Source organism: Jaculus jaculus, chromosome X, assembly GCF_020740685.1.
Source record: "Jaculus jaculus isolate mJacJac1 chromosome X, mJacJac1.mat.Y.cur, whole genome shotgun sequence".
NCBI classification, from domain to species: domain Eukaryota; kingdom Metazoa; phylum Chordata; class Mammalia; order Rodentia; family Dipodidae; genus Jaculus; species Jaculus jaculus.
In genome coordinates, this window is record NC_059125.1 from 28,116,169 (window position 1) to 28,129,861 (window position 13,693).

Below are 13,693 nucleotides of genomic sequence, written 5' to 3' on the forward strand. Positions count from 1 at the left end.
AAGTTAACTGAAACAAAATATCATGCTACCATAATTTTCACTGGTTCAGAATTTGTTTGCTATTCAGAATTTGTGAAATGGACAAGGCTATTGTGAGAATCAAATAATGTCATTATTTTATACCAAACATTGTCAAGTATTCAGTAAATGCCAGTTTTAACGACTTAAATCTTTTTAAGTTACACTCCAGAGTCTATTTTAAGTTCCTTCTGGAACAGCTTCACTGAAGCCAAGTTCAGATTAAAGAAGCAAGAAGACTGAGCACTTAGGGCAGAGACAGCATCTAAATATGTAAAGAATGTATAAACAGCACTAACCAAAGAATGGGCAAGGTGTCTAGGAAAGGGAATTTACTGACAATAAGGGATTCACTGTGAGGCAAGTAGCCTTCTCCAGAAGGGTTTAACACAAATAAAGTCTGAGGCACATTATGTGACAAATACAGGGACAGTGATAGAACAATGACTGTTTCTTTTTGTAATTTAACTGCAGAACCAGGAAAAATGAACTCACTGATAAATAATACACAGTCAGCTATTAGGAAATATCTGCTACTTAAGGAAACATTATATACTAGTAGAACAGATGAAAGAAAAGTTTCAGAAGTCTGGCAGCATGGTGGCATACTCAGAAACCTGAGCATGCCCAGCACTATAAAAATGTAACAGTTGTTGGAGAAAGATAGGCATGCTGCAAGTTTCAAAGGGTCCTATTGTTTCTGACCAACAATACATGGGGAAGTATTCAACTTCATGATGTGGAAAAATGTAGAAGAATTAATAATTTGTTCCCAACAGTAAGAGTACTGTATGCTGACCTCCATACAGGAGTAAGAAAGAAATACAGCATTAGTACAACTCCAATGTTAAAGCAGAATCCCAGATCAAGCCTAAGAATAAAGTCGCAGGGCTGGAGAGATGGCTTAGCAGCTAAGGTGCTTGCTTACAAAGCCAAAGGACCCAGGTTTGATTACCCAGGACCGACATAAGCCAAGATGCACAAGGTGGCACATGCATCTGGAGTTTGTTTGCAGCAACTGGAGGCCCTGGCATGCTATCTATCATCCATCTATCTATCTGTTTGTCTGTCTGTCTATCTGTCTATCTATCTATCAATCATCTTCTTCTCTCTCAAATAAAATAATTTTTTTAAATTAAAAAAATCCCAATTGCTGGGTGGCTCTTAGGGAAATGATATAATCCATAAGTCAAGACTCAAATTATTCAACTACAGGGAAATGAAATACTGACCTATTGAAACATAATTGTTTACTACAATTTTTATAACTCATTGTGACAGAAGGTATAATCTCAGGGTTAATATTAAACAATGACTAGGTACAGGGTTCTTCTTGAGAGATATGAAGATTCCTAATGTAGATTGAGACCAAACCCAATTCTGTCAAGAAGAAAAATATGGAGGTAAATGAGCTCTCCATGCCATCAAAAACAATATGGGCTAGTTGAAGATAATGTCAATCTTCAATGTTAGTTTTAATTCCAGTTTATATGCTAATGTGGAAAGCCAAAAGAATACTAGTTCAATCTACCCAGAGTCATGTTAGGACATTTTCAGCACTGTGCTAGTCAGTATGTTCCTAGTTGACTAGTCTATCAGTATATATAAGGAAATCATAAAAATGGTTAAACCCCCATGGGCTGGAGAGATGGCTCAGCAATTAAGGCACTTGCCTGTGAAGCCTCAGGACCCAAGTTTGATTTCCCAGTACCCATGTAAGCTGTCTGCACAAAATGGTGCATGTATATGGAGTTCATTTGCAATGGCAAGATACCCTGAGGTGTCCATTCTTCCTCGCTCTCCCCCTTGTACTCTTTCTTTTTCTCACTCTCAAGTAAATAAATAAATAAAATATTTTAAAATGATTGAAACTCTAGATTCTAGTAGTTCAAAGACACTTTACACACAGCAAAAATTGAGGCAGGGCTGGAGAGATGGCTTTAGCAGTTAAGGCACTTGCCTACAAAGTCAAAGGACCCAGGTTCGATTCCCAGGACCCACATAAGCCAGATGCACAAGGTGGCACATGCATCTGGAGTTCATCTACAGTGGCTAGAAGCCCCGGTGTACCCATTCTCTCTCTCTCTGTCTCTCTCCCTCCTTCCCTCCCTCCCTCCCTCTTTCTCTCTCACATATACTCTCTCTCAAATAAATAAAAAAGTTTTAAAAATTCAGGCAAAATACCCAAAGCAAGGAAAAAAATATATATTTTAGTTTGTATGTTACCTATTATGTAAGTAAACTCAGGAAAACTTATTTTGGCTGTACATTGGATAAACTAGTGCACTTAAACTTCGCTGACAGCTTTATAAATTAAAGCTATAAAATCCCTCAAAGGCATTCCGTTGGTAATTCTACTCAGAAACACTCTATAGGTAAACTACCAAATTATCTGGAAAAGTCTGAGGCAACTGAAAAGTCACATTTCAGATAAGCAAACTTGAGTGTTAGTGAGATACAGGGCAGCTTTATCACTTAAATGCAAACTAAGAGCAATCATTGCTCAGTTCTTTAAACAGAGGACTGAACTGTCTCAGGACAGCGATTGGCAGTTTTCTTTAAAGGACCAGACAATAAACACTTTGACTTTTGTGTACCATACAATCTCTGGCAACCACTCAACTCTGCTGTTGTGGAAGAACCCAAAGAACATACAGTGTGTAATGAGTGGGTATCAATGTCCCAGTAACACTTGATGTAGAAAAACAGGTGTTGTCAAAACTCACAGAATCAACAAAAATGATCCCTAACGCAAACTCTGGACTCGATGTCAGTTCGCTAGTATCCCACAGTGGTGCAGAGTGCTGAAGGTAGGAAAGGCAGTGTTTGGGAGGTGTATGGGAACTCTCCATACTTTCTGTAGAATTTTGCTGCAAAACTAAAACTATTAAGTTATTAAAGCTGGGCATGGTGGCACATGCCCTTAATCCCAGGACTAGGAAAGCTAAGGCAGAAGGATCAACATGAGTTAAAGTGAGTTCCAAGTCAGCCTGGGCTAGAGTGAGACTTTGCCTCAAAAAAAGTCTATTAATTAAAAGATGACAATAAAAAAAAGAGGTGACCAGGCTATAGTTATACAACCTATCTTAGACCAGAGTATTCCTAAAAGGGTTTTGCCATTCTGAGACAGGGTCATCAGTAAAGTAAAATAATTGAATGCCTATATAATATAAAGAAAAAGTAGTGATATTCTGTAATTCCATCTAATAACAAAACCAGTGTTTCCCAAATATTGCCAACAGTCTGTTTTTCCAAAAGTTTAATAGAAGGAAAATACCCAGACATCAGTAAGTGAAGCTATGACTCCCATTGAAAGAGCCCTTACTGTTGGTGGAATGTAAATTGGTGCAGCCGCTATTGAAGTTCCTCAAAAAACTAAAAATAGATCTACCATATGACCCAGTCATACCACTCCTGGCCATATATCCAAAGAATTGTAAATTCTACCACCACAGAAATACCCATACATCCATGTTTATGGCTGCACTATTCACAACAGCTAAGAAGTGGATGGGGCTATGGAGATAGCTTAGTCAGGAAAATATTTGCCATGCAAGCTTAAGAAGCTGAGTTTGGACCCCCAGCATCCAGCATCCAGGCATGGAGACACATGACTGTAACCCCAGCACTGTGGAGACGGAGACATGAAAATCCTCTGAACATGCTTGGCTAGCTAGTCTAGACAAATCTGTGAGCTCTGAGTTGAGTGAAAGACCATGGCTTAGAAAATAATGTGTACAGCAATTGAGGGAGAAGAGACCTGATATCAGCGTCTGGCCTCCACATGCACAATGGACATCCTCACCAGCAGGCACATGCGCCCACATGCACACATGTGCAAGCACACCACACACACTTATCACTCATGCAAAATTAAAAAAGAAATGGAAACAGCCTATTTGAACATTAACAGCTTAATGGATAAATAAAATGTGATACATACGCACAATAGAATGTTATTCAGCCATAGAAAAAAAAATAAAATCATGACATCTGTAGAAAAATGAATGGAACTAGAAATTATTATGCCAAGTGAAAAAATTCAGACTTTGAAGGACACATAATGCTTACTCTCATTGTACATCCTAGATCTTAAATTTTTTGTTTATTTTTATTTATTTATTTGAGAGCAACAGACAGAGAAAAAACAGATAGAAAGAGAACAGGCACGCCAGGGCCTCCAGCCACTGCAAACGAACTCCAGATGCGTTTACCCCCTTGTGCATCTGGCTTACGTGAGTCCTGGGGAATCAAGCCTCGAACCAGGGTCCTTAGGCTTCACAGGCAAGGCAAGTGCTTAACCGCTAAGCCATCTCTCCAGCCCCACCCCTAGATTTTAATTTTTATGTGCATGTGTGAGTAAGCGTATAAGTCATGAAACTAGAAAGAGGACTGTGAGACAGTACAAAAGATTTTGAGAGGAGAGAGGAAAAAAAGAGAATAATAGAATACATGTGACATGAAAGCAGAAGGGGAGAGTCTGAGGATAGGAAAATGTGAGAGTAGGAGGTAGAGGGGGGATAGGAAGATTAGCATCAACAATATATGGAAGTGCCATTATGAAATCCATTACTTTGCATGCTCATAAAAAAAAAAAAAAAACCGGGCTGGAGAGATGGCTTAGCGGTTAAGCGCTCACCTGTGAAGCCTAAGGACCCCGGTTCGAGGCTCGGTTCCCCAGGTCCCACATTAGCCAGATGCACAAGGGGGCGCACGCGTCTGGAGTTCGTTTGCAGTGGCTGGAAGCCCTGGCGCACGCATTCTCTCTCTCTCCCTCTGTCTGTCTTTCTCTCTGTGTCTGTCGCTCTCAAATAAAAAAAATAAATAAAAAATAAAAAAAACCTAGGGGCTGGAGAGATGGCTTAGAGGTTAAGATGTGTGCCTGCAAAGCCCAAGAATCCAGGTTTAATTCCCCAGTACCCACGTAAGCCAGATGTACAAGGTGGAGCATGCATCTGGAGTTTGTTTGCAATGGCTAGAGGCCCTGACACACCCATTCTCTTTCTTTCTTTGTCTCTCCCTCTCTCAAATAAATAAAATAAAATAAAATAAATATTTTAAAGCACAGGAGCCATACTCAAGTGCTATAAAAGCAATGGAGCCAGAGCTACAGCTTTGGGCGCTCAAAGATATTGCAGAGCCTAAAAAACCAGGGTATTTAGAAACCTAGCCCTATTTGATTATAAAGGCTAGAAAGCTAGATCTTTTTTTTTTTAACTTTAAATACTGACCAAGATGCAATAAGCTATATAAGATAGCTAGAACCTAAATTTTTCTCTTCTCCTTTAATTCTGAATAGTTGGCTTCTGTCTCCAAACAATTGGTATAATTCTTGGCAACCCCTCACAGTAGAAAAACCTTTCTGCTTACAGAAAAGATCTCTCTCTACACATGTAAAGATACAAAACAAACATGCTCAGAGAGAATGATGGGATTGTTTTCCCTTTCCCTAATACAGTCTTTTAAAAATCTTTTCATCCTCTCCAGGAATGAAATCACTGTTCTCTCCAGTGCTAATCAAGCTTCAAGGAGCAAAATGACTTGAAAAACTGAGACTTGGCAAAGAGCAGGTATTTAGGACCAAAGTCAACTTCTCATTGGATATTAGAATCTTAAAATACTTTCAAAAAGAAAGCAGAAGGAGACTGGGACCTTAGACCTCAATAGTAGTTAAGAATAAGGAAACTGGTTGTTGTCTTCAAATAACTAATGATGGCTCTATGGTTCACAAAGCCAGTGTGATTCGGGTAGAAAAGTATGATGTTCTGAGAAGAGAACAGGACTGCCCAAGAGGTTGCTTTTTCATAGTTTTGTTTGGAAGATTGTATATTTCTATGCGGGGTTAGTATAGAAGTTTAAACTTATAAACTTCTATAGTGTTATTACATAACAACTAAGTTAAAGGAACATAATGTTTGATGGTCTCTATATGGAGTAATTGCCATTTATGGAGCACCTACTTTGTGCAGATAAAACTGAGGTGAGAAAACTGAAGAGTGGTTGCAAAAAGGCAAACACCCAAACTCTGGAAAGAGGTAATTTAGGATAAACTAAAAGGAGACAGAAACAAGAAATATAGGTGACATGGCACAAAAATTAAGACACAGAAAACAGGAGGTAAAAGAAAATGACAGATGCTTACATTACAGATGACAGATCTGTCAATCAATACATATATATACATTAAACTTATCACATAAGAAGAAAAAAATGATTATAAAAGAAAAATAACTTGATATTTAGAGAAATATTTACAGCTAAGTAATTCAGAAATACTGAAAATTAAAAGATAGTATGGTAGTATCAGGAAAAACAATCAAGAAAATAAGGAACTAGACCTCAATGTCAAGTAAGTTTTAATCTAGGCCAAAAAACATCCAACAGATAAAAGGGCAGCACAGTCATGCTAAAGGCTGTAACTCAGAGAGAAGACAGAGCAGTTCATACACATCAAACCTATATTAACAGTCATAAGACAGAAGAGCACTAAAGGATAAATGGAAATATAGAATCATATTAGGAGATTCGAATTCCTCTCATGTTTGACCTGTGACAAATCAAGTAGATAAAAGTAGATAGGAGATCCTAGTAGCATAATTAATAAGGTATATCTTATATAACTGTAACATGAGCACAATCATTTTGCTGCCCAAGGAAATTTCACAGGAAATTACCTGACTTGACTACAAAGATAAACAATAAATTAGAGAAGAATTCAGAAAACATTCTCTGTTAATTCAACAAAACTAAGCATAATATACATAATGTACCTGCAGAAGAGATGAGGGGGCTCAAATAAACACATCAGCTGCTAATACAATAATCAGGCATGGATAGATGGTAGACTTAAGAACTGAAACAGACAGAAAAGAAACTAGGTAGCCAATTTTTTTTAAAGGAAAAAGAACAAAATGAACCTGAAGAGATCAGAGAGGACTAATAAAGACAAAAGAATCATTAATGAGCCGGGCATGGTGGTGCACACCTTTAATCCCAGCATGCAGGAGGCAGAGGTAGGAGGATCACCATGAGTTTGAGGCCACCCTGAGACTACATAGTGAATTCCAGGTTAGCCTGGACTAGAGTGAGACCCTACCTTGAAAAACAAACAAACAAAAAAAAAGCATTAATGAACTGGAAGACAAAAGGTATGAAAGTAAAAAATAATAAATAATATAAAAAAAATAAATAATTCCAATACTAAAGAGGCTGATGCAGAAGGATCACCCAGGGTTACAAGCCATCTTGAGCTACAAAGTGAGACCCTGACTAAAAACAGAAGGGGGAGAGGAGAACAAAGACAAAACTAAAAAATAAAGAGGAAATTGATATAAGGAAAATTAAGACTGCTAAGAGACTACTATCTAAGCTAGATGTGGTAGTACACACAGCATTCAGAAGGTGGAGGACATGGGTCACGAATTTGAGGACAGTCTGGACTACATAATAAGAGTCTGTATCAAAAAGTAAATTAAAAAGAGATGATTTGATCCCATCTATCCAAACTGAGTGAAAAACCTTGGTTACTACTATGATAATTTAAAATATATATATCAAAGTAGACTCTATAAGAGACAGAAAATCTACATAGGTCAATACCACAATAGAGAAGCTTGTCAGAAGCAATATAACCCCAAACACACTAGGCTTAAAGTTTCATATGAATATTACACCAAATCTTTTTTTGTTGTTGTTGTTTCAAATCTTTAAAGAACAGTTAATTCAAATAATAGGTGTTGATGTGGAAAAAGTAAAAATTATCTTTCTGAAATAAGCACAACTTTTAAAAAATATTTTATTTATTTATTTATTTATTTAGGGGAGAGAGAGAGAATTGACACACATGAATTCCTTCTTCTTTCCAATAATTCTTTTGTTTTGATCATTTTAAACTCCTTTTTTAGGTACAGTTGTCACTTTTTTTTTCGAGATAGGGTCTCAGTCTAGCCCAGGCTGACCCAGAATCCACTATGTAGTCTCAGGGTGGCCTTGAATTCATGGTGATCCTCATACCTTTGCCTCCCAAGTGCTGGAATTAAAGGCATGCACCACCATACCTGTATAGGAATCTGACCTCTATTTACACTCAGACATACATGAAATTACAATGTACACAATTCTTGCCCTGCAAACAAACTCCAGAAACATGTGCCAACTTGTGCATCTGGCTTATGTGGGTCCTGGGGACTCAAACCTGGGTTCTTTGGCTTTGCAGGCAAGTACCTTAACCACTAAGTCATCTTTCCAGCCCAAGCACAACTTTGAGAAGAAAATCCAACAGCTTGCACACACAAGCACAGAAAAATAGCATGTGGCTATCAATGTAATGTCCTAGAAGTTTGTCAAACTATTCTTGCTACTCCTATGTATGTTTACTATTCTCCACAATAAAAAAAAGCCAAAACAGCCGGGCGTGGTGGCGCACGCCTTTAATCCCAGCACTCGGGAGGCAGAGGTAGGAGGATCGCCGTGAGTTCAAGGCCACCCTGAGACTACATAGTGAATTCCAGGTCAGCCTGGGCTAGAGTAAGACCCTACCTCGAAAAACCAAAAAAAAAAAAAAAAAGCCAAAACAAAGAAAACATTTCTTTCTAGATACTGTTTTTACACTATCAAAGGTATGGCAAATGGGCTAGAGAGATTGCTTAGTGGTCAAGGTGCTTGCCTATGAAGCGCAAGGACCTAGATTCGATTCCTCAGAACCCATCCGGAGTTTGTTTGCAGTGGCTGAAGGCCCTAACGCACCCATTCTGTCCTCCACCTCCTGTCTCTCTCCCCCCCCCCCTCACACACACACAGATACAAAGAAATAAAAATAAATTATCTCAAAAAAATGTGACAACTGAGCCAGGTATGGTGGTGCATGCCTTTAATTCCAGCACTCGGGAGGCAAAGGTATGAGGACCACCATGAACTCAAGGCCATCCTGAGACTACATAGTGAATTCAGGTTCAGCCTGGGCTAGACTGAGACCCTACCTTGAAAAAAAAATGTGACAACTGTACCTAAAAAAGGAGTTTAAAATGATCAAAACAGAAGACTTATTGGAAAGAAGAACGAATTCAGTTGGAGGAGTGATTCTGGAGGGGGGGAAAGGAAGATGGTGGGAGGGGACTATGATCATGTATGTATGTATGGAAGTTATCAAAAAAGTTTTTTAAAAGTTTGGCAACTGGACTGGAGAGATGGCTCAATGGTTAAGGCACTTGCCTGCAAAGCCTAAGGACCCAGGCTCAATTCCCCAGTACCCATGTAAAGCCAGATGCACAAAGTGGTGTAGGCATCTGGAGCTCTTGAAAAAAAAAAAAGAAAAAGTGTGATAACTGGGCTGGATATGTGTGTGTGTGTGTGTGTGTGTGTGTTTGTTACAGCACTTTACTAACATGCTCAAGGCCCTGGATTCTATCCCCAGTATTGGCAAAAAAAGGGGGGGGAAGAATCTCTTGACTATTACAAAAGTAAACTTCTAGTGAGCAGCAAAATAGACAATCTGTATAGGAAGAAATGGGACAGCTTTTATCAAATGATAAACACACAGCCTCCAGATGTTGCAAGCTCATGTTTAGGAACCTGACCTCTATGTACACTCAGACATACATGAAATTACAATGTACACAATAGCAAAGGCTGCAAACCTACAAGCTCACAATAGGAAGTTGGCTAACTACACTGCAATCACATAACAGAGCTCTCAGAAGTCATAAAAATGTAAAAGAAAGTTTATAGATACATATATGGGAAGTTTTATAATGTAATGAGTTTAAAAAGAAGGTACGGGTGGCTCAGGAGGTAAAGTGCTTGCCATATAACTATGAAGACCTGAGTTCACACACCCAGCACCCATGTATGAAAAAAGGCCAGGCACAGAAGTGACTTCCTATAATCCCAGCACAGAGGAGGCAAAAACAAGAGGATCCCTAGTGCTTGCTGGCTAGCTAGTCCAGCCTAATTGGTAAGCTCTATGTTCAACAAGAGACCCTTTCTCAAAAAAATAAGGTGAACAGGCTGAGGGAGACATCCAATGTCAACCTCTGGTTGCTTGTAGGCAGACACACACCACATACACATGCCAACAAAAATTAAAAACAAAAAGCAGGTCCAGAAAAAGGTATTAAGCTGCTATTTATGCAAAAATAAAAATAAAAAAGGAAGCTAGGGGACAGAATTAGGAAACAGGCCTTTTCTGCCCATGCCTTTTTGTATCTTTTCAGCTGGGAGTCACATGACTACAATCTCAGGCCAAAAAGAATATATATCATTTGGGGGCTGGGAAGGTAACTCAGTAGTTAAAGGACTTGCTTGCAAAGCCTGATGGCCCAGGTTCAATTCCCTGGTGCCCATGTGAAGCCAGACGCATAAAGTAAGGCATGTGTCTGGAGTTCATTTGCAGAGGCAAATTGCTTGGTCTCCCTCTTAAAAATAAGAACAAATCACTTTTAAAAAGAATCCTACCCTTTGGAATGCACTACGGTATTGACTTTGTAACTCAATAACCCATTTAAAACACCTGCTATTCTTACTATATTTGCAGGGTGGCAGGCCATATTTCCAGAAAAGATACAACTCAAGAAACTTATGATTTTAAAGATCTTAGAGGAATACTGCATACAGATGAAAGAGAGGTAGTAGATCAAACAGAAGAGCACCTACTTAGTGATTTTTAACCCTGATGATGCTTTTAAAATGACTCAGGGATTGTCTAAAAATGTCAATGCTGTATACCCACCCCCATGCCACTGACATCAGAACTTTAGTGCATGAGGCCCTGGCCTGAAACCAACTGGTCTCAGTGCTTTAAAGTAGTGAACATTTGTTTCCAGATATTGCACCTATAGGTTATCCACGATAATATTATCCCCCTGCTGTGGTTTTCCTACTCAAATCACAACCTTGCCAAAACATCTATTAACACCAGTAGGCACTCATTGCAATAGAAATAACTGGAATTTCAAACACAATATTAGATTTTTGGCAAACTTTGAGGGTGGGATGAATTGAGATTCAGGATTCCTTTTGTTCTTTTGATTGTAAATTGATCTGCTTCAAAGAAAGGTTCATACTTTCAGAATAATCTCCCATAAATTGGAGATGAAAATTTATAACAATGGCAACATTCTCCTTCTAAGCCCTGAAGTCAGGATCTGCTTCAAACCTCTCAAATTCTCAAGCAGCCAGAGAGAGAAAGAGAGAGACAGAAGTACCTAATTAGTGCAAAACATTTGAGAGTGAAGTTCAAGATGCAAAGGCCACTTTGCGCTGAACTTTTGACTTTCATCACCAGTCTTTGGCACCTTGACTTCTAAAATACCTCTCGGGCTGGAGAGATGGCTTAGCAGTAAAGGTGCCTGACTGCAAAGCCTAAGGACTGAGATTTGATTCCCCAGGACCCACATAAGTCCATTTCCAGAGGCTGGAGGCCCTGGCGCGCCCATTCTCTCTCTCTCCCCCTCACTCTCTCTGTTCCTCATTCAAATAAATAAGTAAATAAATTTTAAATATATTTTTTAAATCTCTCTTCCAATCCTAATTGTTGTCGTTTCTAAGTATGGACATCACATTTTGTATACCAGATCATCCCAGAATGTTCTACCTTACTCTGTACTTTGTAAGCCCAAATGACACCATGCCTTGATATTTATATAAATTTCATTTATATAAACCGATGTCTCTTGACAGTCTAGAACATCTTTGCTGCTCTTCAGAGATGCTGAATTCCAGTTTTTGTTTCACTCTCAGGTGTTTTCCCAGCAGCATTCAGCCAGCAGGAGTTGGAAAGACATCCTTTGGGGAAACCAGATCCATTCAGTTAACAGAAGGCGGTAGAATCGATTCCCATCTAAGCTAGGCCTCAGGCAGGATGGGAGCCTGGGTGTTCTGTGTTCCCATTTCAACTGGTGGATGTTGCCTATCAGCCCATCCCACGGGGGTAGGAGTAGATTGGACAGGATGCCAAAGAACAGGAGCAGCAAAAGGTGCTCATACTCAGGCTAAAGTTGTCCTAGAATCCTGCTGTGATGCCAGGAACCCACAGGACAACTCCTGGCCAACATCTTATGCAACTGCAGCCCAGGCCTCTGACTGCTTTCATTTAACATTATGAAGACTACAGTTCCAGTCTTGCCACTCTTGGCTACAGGACACTTTAACAGCAGAAAAGGATCAAAATTCTATTGCATGATTTATTTAATCTCAAGGTGTTTCTAAACACATCTTAGCCACTTGTTTAAAAAAAAAAAAGCACTACTAAAAATAAAAATGTTTAGAAGCCCCTCACATTCGCTCTAAAGTTTTAAGGACGTGAGGTTTCAGTCAAGTACATTTGAAGCCAATGCGGAAATGGTAGGTTTGGGGAGTCCTGTCTGGGATGAGGGTGCTTAGATGCAGTTTCTGTGTCTCGGGTTAACCCTCGGCGGCATGTGAGGGTGCCAGGCCCTGGCCTTCGGCTTCCCCAAATCCCAGCTCAGAAGAGGGTTCCCAGACACCCCTCCGGCGCCGCCTGGGGTTCCCACGGACTTTGCCCAGGGGTTAAAGAGAGCCCGCCGGCGGGCCGGGATGGCGGCGCCCTCACAAACCCGGGGGCTATGGGGGGCCCGAGGCGCCACACTCACCAAAGTCCAGGAACTGTTTGATGGAGAGTGGCGACGGCGAGAAGCGTGAGTAGTGCTCGATCTGCTTGGGCACGGGCTGCTTGAGCAGCCAGTAGAACAGCCGCATCCTCGCCGGAACAGCGCGCGAGCCCGCCGAGACGTCCAGACGCGCGCCGCGAGGGCCCGCACACCTGAGCCGCGTGGAGGGGACGCGCCGGCCGAGGCTTTACCTCAGCCTCGGTCTCGGCCTCGGCGCCACCAGTGCCGCCGCCGCCGCCGCAACAGCACCAGCAGCAGCACTAGCAGCCGCAGCATCCGGGCCGCCTGCTGCCCGCGGCTTCTTAAGCCCCGCCCAAAGGAGGAGGGGTCGGCCTCCGCACGTACATTAGGCTCTGGGGCTTCTGGGGGCGCTGAAGGCATGCGACCGCACGCGCGCGCTGCTGATTGGTCACCTCCAACGCCCAGGCTTTCTTAAACCCGCCGGTCACGCCCCAGATCAGCTCTTCCAAAGGCCGAAAGGTAACCGAGGTGCTCCGAGACCTGGAGGATGCTGGGAGCCCACGCTCGGGACCTTGCTGTCCTGGGCCCTTCTCAGGCTCTTCCCCCCCCCTTCCGGAAAGCCTTACCCGGATCAGCTGATTGGAACACTTTAGATGGTTCTTTGCATCTTTACACTTTCATTTTCGTATTCTTTTGCCCCTGCCCCGACCGCCTTAACGATAGGGGCGCCCTCCAGCCCTGCTGCCTCCCTTCAGACACAATTAGATGTAAACTACTGAGTCTACCCTCTCCAGCGCCACTGGACAAGTTGCATTGTGATATCACACCTCTGTTTCATGACATCAGGAGCCCCGCCCCCTGTCCTCTTACCCTCACTCTACTGAACACCTTTGAACCAGATTGCTATCGGTTTCCTGGACCTCTTTGTATTTAAGTCAATAACTACAAGATCCTGAAGTCACTACTTCTGTTCCATGCCCCTCCCAACATTTCCAACCCTGGATAGGATCCACTGCACAGTCATTAACACTATTTCCTGCCGCCCTGCCCTCCACCTCCAACGCAGTTGAACAGAATGAATTGTAAAT

At 41.2% G+C, this 13,693-nt stretch overlaps 1 protein-coding gene across 1 annotated transcript in view; it reads right to left on the reverse strand.

The window, feature by feature from the left end:
• The window catches only part of Pdk3 (pyruvate dehydrogenase kinase 3), a 97,861-nt gene extending 84,998 nt beyond the window's left edge, over positions 1 to 12,863 (reverse strand). Inside the window, exon 1 of the mRNA XM_004669996.2 lies at positions 12,627 to 12,863. Coding sequence (XP_004670053.1) covers positions 12,627 to 12,732 — 106 coding nt within the window. The 5' untranslated portion in view covers positions 12,733 to 12,863. The remainder of the gene's footprint in view (positions 1 to 12,626) is intronic.
• Between the last annotated feature and the right edge of the window lie 830 nt (positions 12,864 to 13,693).